We start from the raw sequence: 9,923 nt of genomic DNA, 5'->3' as shown, positions 1-9,923 counted from the left end.
CCGCTGAACATTTAAATTGTCTAACAGAACTGAGTCCACAACATTGATGGGATCATTTCATTTATTTCTCCCTGCTACCTTTGCTGCTGTGAAACATGTCTTTGTATCATATCACATCATAACACCAACATAAGTTTGTCCTGCCATATATGTACAGTCAAATGATTGTTAACTTTTTGTCTTACTGTAAAACGTAATTTTCCTCATGGTGATAAATACCCATTGGGATGGGGTTGTATTAGATTACTTAAAAGAATGGAGACATGTGAAATGTCTTCTTTGAGTTAATGATTTTGATGACGCAAAATGTTGAACAATATGACTAGACCCTTGGCTCATGCAACGTCTCGCCAAGAAGACAATGACACAGAGCTCTTGAATACAGACATTAGGAGTGGCCTTTCAGTCCAGGATTACTGTGGCTTTCTGCACTGTGTTCACAGGATTATATCTGCTTTATGCACGAGACAAGAGGTTACTAAGCAAAGTGGCAAAGAAACGCGTGTGCACTAAAACACAGGTTAAACTCATGTGAAGTTGAGAAAGATCGCACTGGTGATGAAAGTGGGATCATATTGTTTTGGATGACACTGACTGATGACAATGCTGTTTTTGAACGGCTAAGACTGGGTTTTATTTCCATCTGCTTTATTTAAGCCTCTTACTTGTTGAAAGCTTATACCTGGGCTTTTGTGGAAAATATAAAGATCTTGCTGTGAAATCAGGAGCTTGGATTTAAAGGTGTTTTTGGAGAATTGTTGTGCTCATGACTCTAACAACAGACTGCGTAATGCTTTGTTTGTTTGAATAATACTGTAAATGGAAAATACTAATGGAAATAGTCACGAAATATTTTGTTCTACCAGTGTTATGTATGAAGGCAATGATACAACATAATTCAAACTCACAATATTTTAATTCCTGTCTTTTATTTTGTCACAGAACAATGATATACATGTGTCTATTTCAGCCCATTGGCGTTTTAGGCATAAAAGGTACTCAAATCGTCATCTGTCAGGTACAAAAGTCTTAAAATAGAACTGAAAAATACATTGGTTCTTTCTTGGCAATTCAGTCAGAATTCATTATTGCAGGCAGACTTTCTAAAATGTATTGATCAAAAGATAGAACATCTGTTTAAAGTACAATAAGGCAGTGTGACTGTAAAAGGCAAATATTGGTTTCTTGCATTGTATCGATTCAAAAAGTTCAACAGATGCTGGAACAAGCCTTTAACAAACAAACATACATCTGTATACAGAAGATCAACACAGGGACATACGTTAACTTAGTGTCATGTTTCAGCCTATTACCTGTAAATAACAAAAGGGCAAACCTCAGAAACAACAGTTTGTTACTCTAAATATATTTTATGAGATGTGTTTTTATTGAGATTTAAAAATTCAGTGCTTGAAAGCAGTGCAGGGGGAATCCATTAGCGGTTCTTACTAAGTAAACTAGTACTAATAAATGCTGCAATATAAAACAATGTAAAAATAGTCAATCACGAGTCTGGTCCATATTTGGCAGCAGAGACCGGTGAGCTATTTGGGCAGACATTTACAGTTTCAACACGTTAAGAGGAATTTCAATGATGTGTCTTGTTTCGATTGTGCTTTATACATGTATATTAATCTATGATAATAGTTTATATTTTCTTAATATGAAAAGTTACTAGTTACTACAGCTGTCGGATACATTTAATAAAAAAAGACAAAAGTCCCTCTGAAATACAAGGTGAAAGCAAAAGCGGCATCAAATGTTAATCTTCTAAAACAATTATATCTAAAAAATGTACGTGTAAGTGCAGTACTTGAGTTAATGTGCAAAGTAACGATCTTATATTATGATGAATGGCTTTTTTAGATGTGGTTAACTTTCTATGTAAAACATTTCAATTAACTTTGACCTTATTAACAGCCCATTTGTTGGCTGTTCAATTTTGAATACACTGACCCTATATATATATTTTTTTTATACTGGTACATGAATGTAATGCGTTTTTCTTTTAAGTGTAAATTCATTATAATAAAATATAAAACATTGTTTTAAATGTCATTCCCAACCATTTTCATAGCCACTTTCTTTTACAAGCAAGACTCAGGTGTCAATGAGAACAAGCCTCGAGGGCGTTGTACTCTAACAACGATTGGACACTTGCGGTCCACCATGTGCTCCTGTGCTATGGCTCTGACCAGAGGTCTTGGTCTGGCGCCGGTGTAGGGAGGGCAGGCTGTGCATGGGTCTTCTTCTCTGGCAGAACCAAGCTCACACCCCGGTGACGTTGGCCCAGGCGGGGAAGGTGTCCAGGTCAAACATGGCCTTGGCCCAGGTGTTAATGGCCAGTGTTATACAAAGGATGCCAATTATGTTCATGACTATTCCTGTCTTAGCCTGATTGACAAGAAGAGAACATTGAAATGTTAAAGAAATATCTAGGCATTTTGGGAAATTATAATCTTTCTTGCTGTTCTTGAGAGTTAGTTCAGCTGATTGATACTTTCATATATCATGTAAGAAGCTCTGTAAGATTAGTTTAGCATACAGACTAAAAGCAGGGGAAACAGCGAGACTTGCTAAAGGTAGAATGATTCTGTTACCTCCATATCTAAATCTCAATACTTACTTTGTCAAACATCTGTATACAAATATTAAAAACAGAAACTTCAAGTTGCAGTCTTTTATGAGGACATTTTTTTATTCTCTCAAATACATTTAAAGTAAGTTCATCGCACCTGCTGCAACTTCATATTAACCTTAAAGGCATAAGTGTGGTTTTACAGAAAGTGAAGAGGTTGCATGCAAAGTAAACAGAAGTGCCAAATTAAACATCGCAATATGTTAAAACGTGTTTGTGCAATTTAAATATTCGAAGTTGGAACAAATCTGAGCTCATAAAATTGCTTTTGAATCTGTGTCACATAATGTGCAGAGATGAGAAGAACAATTAGGGAGGCAAAGATAGCTTAGTAAGTAACATGTTAAATACTTGAACATTTGCTGTTTGGGATACAGTCATGAAGACTATGCAAAGAAGTGCATTTCCCTAGATGTTGAGATATTCCTTTAATTGTTTTGAGGTTACATCTGCCAGTGAACGTATGAGTTCAGCTGTCCTTGCTGTGTAACAATGGCACTAGAGTGCCAACTTTGCATGTTCAACATATAATTGAATGTACAAACACAAGAAGCTGCTGCCATACTTACCATGTCAGAAACCTTGAGGTATCCATAAGAGAAGACTATAGCGTTTGGAGGCGTGGCAACAGGCAGCATGAAAGCAAAAGAGGCACTCAGCGTACAAGGCACCATGACGTACAGTGGATTGATTCCAATGGACTGAGACTGCAATAATCACACAGAAATGATCACAGTCAGCGACAGGGATGAACCAAGCCTACATCACAAATACCTCCATCTGACTATTTTTCTGCAACCGTAATCACTGACTCATAACTCAACAGTAAAATGTGTGCAATTCAGTGCGTAGGGAGAACTCTTATAAGGTGGGTGTAATTAAAATGCAATTCCTGTAAGCTAGCTGAGTCATGATATCTAAAATAGAAGCGCTCCACAGATGTAGCAATAATGGCAGACTACAAAAATGCAGAAAGCATTACTCTGTGGAATTTGCTACAGAATTACATATGCTGCAGCACAGTAACTTACAAGTGCACAGTAATTTCTGGTTCTCAAAATAAACAAAGGGAAAGTGTATAGTCTTCTTTAAACTATGGGCTGTATATCAGGTCACCACGATGACAACGTTTTGTCTTGTCTGATCAAATAATAAAGATTCACTTGACAGGATGACACATGAAGTGACATACCACAAGCCATGACTGCCACAAAGTGTCACCTCCTCTCTTGTAACTGATCAGATAATTTTTTCTCTGTCTTTTCTCTATATCTCTATTTTCACATGAGGGTTGGACACCTTGTGCACTCAAATAAATACATATCTATGTGAATGACCCAGCTTGGCACAGCCTGTAGCATCTCTCAAGTGCTCGACTGGCAGGCACAGTAACGTCATTCTTCAGCAGAGGGGGTGGGGGGGCTGTGCAGCATAACAAGGGACTGGGCTGAATTGGTGTGTTTGGCAGGATATTAATGGAAGGAGGGGCCCGGGGAAGGGGACCAAACACATTCAGCCTGAATGACCAACTACATGGGTAACCAAACAAGTGAAAATAGGCCGGCTCCCACTGGGAGTAGTCTCAATGCTGCACTCCAATTGGGGAAACCAGTTCAAGAAATTACGATAAGTGGCACTTCACCTTACTAACACTACTAACTAACACGATCGTCTATCTGCTGCTTCTTTAGTTTCTGCCTCTATTTTTTTTACTTTCACTCTAAGAACTTACCATTGAGGCTAAGACAGGTAGGAAGAGCGTCGCAGTGGCAACATTACTGGTGCACTCTGTGAAGGTAGCAATCAGCAGGCATAAGATGATAGCTATTGCCCAGGGAGGGATGTGTTGCAGGGGAGTCATTTGATCTCCCATCCACTTTGAGAGTCCAGATACCTTTATATATTATAAACATATACAGAGTCAGAGTCTTTTCAGGAATAAAAAACAGTATTTAACTATACAGCCAAGATTTGTTTTGTGTATTTATACTCTCATTCAGATGTGTGATCATACAAAGGATCTTTTAAAGCAACATGTGTGTGCAGGGAACATTTGACCAAGCAACAGTAGAACATTTTTCGGTTGGCATAGATTAAGTTATTGTAGAGTTAATAATGAGGCTGATTTATATTAAACAGTTTCAGTGTAAACAGTTTCTATGAATCCATTGTGCAAAGCCGTTTGATTTGAGTGGGGGATTGGCCTCCATAAATAGAAAAACTATACAGATTACAGGTAATTACAGATTGTAAATACATTTCTATTCTAAGACTCCCCTTCCAGTTAGTCTTGCCATATTGTGTGTAAGACTTTTGCCCAATTCCCCTTGAACAGTTTGACTGTCATTGCCACTTACTTCACTGCCCTTGGCAAGAGCAAAACCTCCACCAAGAAGAAGCACAATGCCCCACGGTAACTTTTTTTGAACAACTTTCCAGGTGAGCAGAGGAGGAGTCGGCCCGGTATTTTGATGGGGTGCTACAGATCCAATACATTAAATGTCAGTATCATTGTACAGTCTTTCAGCTCTTTTCATGCTCTTTTCATGCATATAACTGAATGACTGATACTATACATTTTCCAAAACCATGGCTTACCTGTGTCAAAACGTTGAGTCCTCCACGAACAGAAACTTGGGGGTTTTGAGGGTAAAACAAAAAGAAGGATGGCAATGAAGATTGACACTGTGGCATCTGTCACATACCTGAGAAGTGAAGTGAGAATAGAATGAACAAACTGAGATAAATAAACCTCCTTTACTAGATGAACCCTCCTGTTGTGTTCGGGTCAAATCTGACCGATTTACTACTTTCATCAATCATAACTTTTTTGTTTTACATTTGATTGCATTAAGGCTTTATGATATCCTTCACAGTAGACATTTGAACATATAAAATTGCTCACCACTTTCATTGAATTTTGGATGATTTAGTCAACTTTGTAACCAATGGTGTTCCCGGTCAAACACCCCCCCCCCCCCCACACACACACACACACACACACACGCACACACACACGCACGCACACACACACACACACACACACACACACACACACACACATACACTAGATGTGTTTTCCCCCCATGTGAATCTCACCTGGCACACACAAACACACACACACACACACAGAACAATTTGATACATTTCCCGCTCTTATGTGCCCATCCCCCCACATGGATCACACCTGGCACACGCAATATATGTTCAGTGTCTATTCTTTGTATATTTACTGCAGTTTTCATGTATACCAGTAGTCTGATACAATATGTACAGTTTGAAAGGGTGTTAAATTACATTTGGTGATGATTAATGTTGTTTGTGCTAATGTAATAGCAGTTAAAACAGGATCGTGACCGTGAACACCAAAGTAAGGGGGGGGAACTAACACAACAGGAGGGTTAATGTGTTAGCGAAAATGTGCTGTATTTTTGTTTACACACTCTGCTTTGGAGTTGAAGATATTTGTCGCCCAGCCGTTGACAAAGCCTGGCTCTCTTGTGAACCACAGCACCACCAGCAGTGTGAAGAGACCCAGGACACTTATCTCTCCAAAGGACATGGGCCCCAGCCGACGGTGCTCCTCACGGATCACATTATAAGCAGCGATGTCCTTTTCTGTCTTCACAGCCCCACAACCCCACGTCTTCTTAAAGCTGGAGTGATCACATGGGGAAAAACCTTTGTGTCACTTTTACACTAAATCACACACCTGATGCGGTAAAAGTTTTTTGATGTTGAGTCAAGTCTCTGTCACTGTAATTAGGCTTTAACCATCATCAAACTCACTTAAATCCCATAAAGACAAACTGCAGCCAAAGCCAGGCCAGCGTGAGCATGATGATCATGTTAGGGAAGGCAAAGCCAAACCAGGAGGCAAAGTTAATCACATCTCCATTTTCAGGGAAGAGTCTAAGGAAAACAAAAAGAAGTGAGTATATAATTTCATTGAAAAAAACATTAAAAGTAATGGAGCATGACTAAACACAGCTTTGAGTAAACACTCACTGGTTCATCTGGCCTTTGAGCACCAGATTGGGACCGGTTCCTGTCAGTGTGGCAGTGCCTCCAATGCTGGCAGCGTAACAAACACACAAGGTCATCCCTTTACACATTTTCATCTTTTCCTCTGCATCCTTACGCATGGCATCCTCGACTGCGGCATCCAAGAAAGTCACCACCACTGGTCCTTCAAGGAGAGAGCAGGGAAAGAAAAGACTGCTAGAAACATAGTTGTATACGCATGAGAAGCTTGTGAGACTATACATTTTCCTCTGCCAAACAAAAAAAGGTAACAATGGCTCACCTTGTCCCTCACTCTGCTTCTCTGTCTGTGGAGCCTGTTTGCTGTCAGTCTCTGATGTCTGCTCCGGCTCTTCTGAGCTGAGGATCTTAGGTATCTCGTCCTCACTGTTGTTGAGCTGCTGCAGCACTGCTTGCACAATAGGCACCATCATGGCTGTGGTAGCTGTGTTACTGATCCACATGGACAAGAAGGCTGTGACACCCATGAAGCCCAACATCAAACTGCCAGAAAGATAACCAAAAAATCATGTAAGTGGCCTTGGATTGTACAGAAAGGCCCTGAGTGTTTTACAAGACATAAAGAGGGACAAAGAGAGACTTTTATGGTGGCAATAAACAACTTGAAACATGTTACCTTAACTATATCAGCTGTTTGAAAAGATGGTTGGATAAACTATGGATTTGTAGATGTTAAAGATAAAAAGCCAAACAGAATCTCCTGTGTAAGCTACTCACAGCGCTGGACGCACACCAACAAAGAGCAGCACCCTCAGGGCGATGCGCTTGTGCAGATTCCAGTGCTCCACGGCGACAGCAACCATCAACCCCCCCACAAACAACAGGTTTGTGTCCTTCAGGTACTGCATACACACCTGGATCACACAGAGTCAGGTGTGTGTGTGAACATAAATGCATCCTTCCTGGGTAAATTCCACACACTTTTGCAGTTATCTTACTTACATCTTTGGATTGCATGATGCCAAACAAAGGGAAAAGGATGGCTGGGAGAAGAGCAGTGACTGCCAGTGGTAGGACCTCTGTGCACCAGTAAACTGCCATCATGATTATCACAAAGGCACATTCTGCTTCCTGCAAAATAAACACATAAAAACATACTGGTTAATGAGCAAGCACGTTATGAGGTGTAAAGGTAGCTTATGGGGTCAATTACTATTACATAATTTCTTCTGGGACATTAAGGTGGTTCAAAGGGTAGATAAGCATGCATGTTGTTCCTGCTCTGTGGGATATTCATTTGTTATGTTTTATTGCTGCAACAGAAAAATAAATATATACTATAAAAAAAAAAAGTTAAAGGAGAGTACATTGGTTGCTTTTGTTGACTCTTATAAAACACAATTTGTCTTCAGCATTTTAAAGCAAGCAAAGATTCCCAAACTGTGTCTTTTATCGCTTAGAGACCTCATACTCTGTACCTCCCTTCACACTATGCCATTGTTCATGACTGCTTATCACAACATGCTTAGAGTCTCTGTGCATGCCTCTATGTGACATGAAGCAGTAGCAACGGGGACTGAGCCCTTTGACTCTGTGTGCCCACGCTGGACATGACCCTTCATGTTAACAACAAGGAGTTAAAATAACAAAACTTCAGAGCAATGCAGCCTCAGGCAACACTGGACAGCTCTCATGCAATCTACTCCAAGTGCGCATGTTGTGCGCATCAAACAGGTGCAAGAGGGCACCATGCACACCAGATTCATTTTTTTAGGGAAAGCTACTTGTATGACGCACTGAATTTAGTTCACTCATGTTTTAAAAATGAATGTAAAAAGTTTCCCAAATTCAACTTTTAAATCATGCATAATTAAATAAATGATGTGCTATATTTTGAAAAATAACAACAATGTGATCCAACATTTCAATATATTGAAACTTAATCTTAGAATTGCTCTACTTTTATCAGTGTCAAAGTTACATTGTAATTTATCGATCGTTTAAAAAAAGCCTTTACATACCGATGTCCCGATCACTAAAGGCAGTGGAAGAAGAAGTAATGGAGTTGAGAAAAGGATAATCTCATTCTTAACAGAGCGAAGATATTTGAAGAATGCCATCCTGAAGAAAAACGGAGAAAATGAGGCTTTCGTACCATAGATCGAGCTATAGAAGAGCAGAGTAGAGGAGGGGGAGTCTTACCGTATATAAAGGAGAGAGAGAGAGAGAGAGAGAGAGAGAGAGAGAGAGAGAGAGAGAGACGAGGAGAGATGCGAAGGAGAGAGTTAGGACGAGGCGAGGAGAGATGACGAGAGAGAGAGAGAGGCGAATCACAATGAAGAGACGGAGAGAGAGAGAGAGAGAGAGAGAGAGAGAGAGAGAGAGAGAGAGAGAGAGAGAGAGGAGAGAGCGAGAGAGAGAGGAGAGGGAGAGGGCGAATCACAATGAGAGGACGGAGAGGGAGAGAGAGGGAGAGAGAGAGAGAGGGAGAGGGAGAGAGAGAAACAACCGAGTTCACTGACATCCAATGTTCTAAATTATAAGCAAACGTCACAAATTGCAACAAGTGGCTACTCCTGCAAACAAGAGTAAACTTGATAACATGTTTTTCAGTGGTAAAAGATGTTACTTCAGCTACACAAATCATATGGACAGGTTAAAAGGGAAATCAGAGGAATCCTTGTGGCCCTGTCGTCAGAACTTGTGAGGTGGGTCTGTGATGCAACTCAATGTGATTGTCAGGAACTGTGTCTCACTCACAATATTAACAATAATAATTAATCATACTCTACAGTGGATGTTATTTGAATCACTTTTTTACTTGGATGGACCAGCAATGGGGTTGTGAATATAGTAATGTAATGTCTAATTACATTTAATTTGCAGATTTTACATTCATTTACAGTTGTAAGTCGTTTTCAAAAAGGCTTGTGAAATGTTATTATTGTTTTAAAAAATATTTTTAAAATAGAAATGCTACTGGGAGATAAGCTAACAATGTGTCTTCTTTGAGCAGCAGCATGTCCTTGCCTGAGAGACAAGAACACCCACATTACAAATGTGTTGCAACTAAGTAGCTGTACTAAATACTACATTAAGTCATTACACTTCCTTCTGTGCGTTTCTGCTGACCTGAATACTTCAGCCTATCTACCTTTCACTAAAACAAACAACACCTCTCAGTATGTGTCTCCCAGAACACTGTGAGTGTGTTAGTTTCAGATTTAAGATGGTCATTAAACTGCAAAAGTAAGTGTCCCAATAATAATACATGGGACATTGGGGGAACTGTTTTGGTCTG

General features: G+C 39.8%; 1 protein-coding gene across 1 annotated transcript; it reads right to left on the bottom strand.

Annotated features, from left to right (window-relative positions):
- Positions 1-912: 912 nt before the first annotated feature.
- On the bottom strand, positions 913-8,780 carry slc13a5b (solute carrier family 13 member 5b). The gene is given in 13 exon segments (XM_034197820.1): positions 913-2,394; positions 3,208-3,345; positions 4,371-4,532; positions 4,996-5,117; positions 5,237-5,343; positions 6,082-6,294; positions 6,428-6,550; positions 6,647-6,827; positions 6,945-7,165; positions 7,400-7,536; positions 7,625-7,753; positions 8,644-8,750; positions 8,753-8,780. Coding segments are annotated over 13 exon segments (1,794 nt in total). The 3' UTR covers positions 913-2,268.
- Between the last annotated feature and the right edge of the window lie 1,143 nt (positions 8,781-9,923).

This window comes from Gymnodraco acuticeps, unplaced genomic scaffold (genome assembly GCF_902827175.1).
Source record: "Gymnodraco acuticeps unplaced genomic scaffold, fGymAcu1.1, whole genome shotgun sequence".
NCBI lineage: Eukaryota > Metazoa > Chordata > Actinopteri > Perciformes > Bathydraconidae > Gymnodraco > Gymnodraco acuticeps.
Note: the sequence above shows the minus strand (reverse complement) of the source record. Positions and strands in the feature narration are given on the sequence as shown.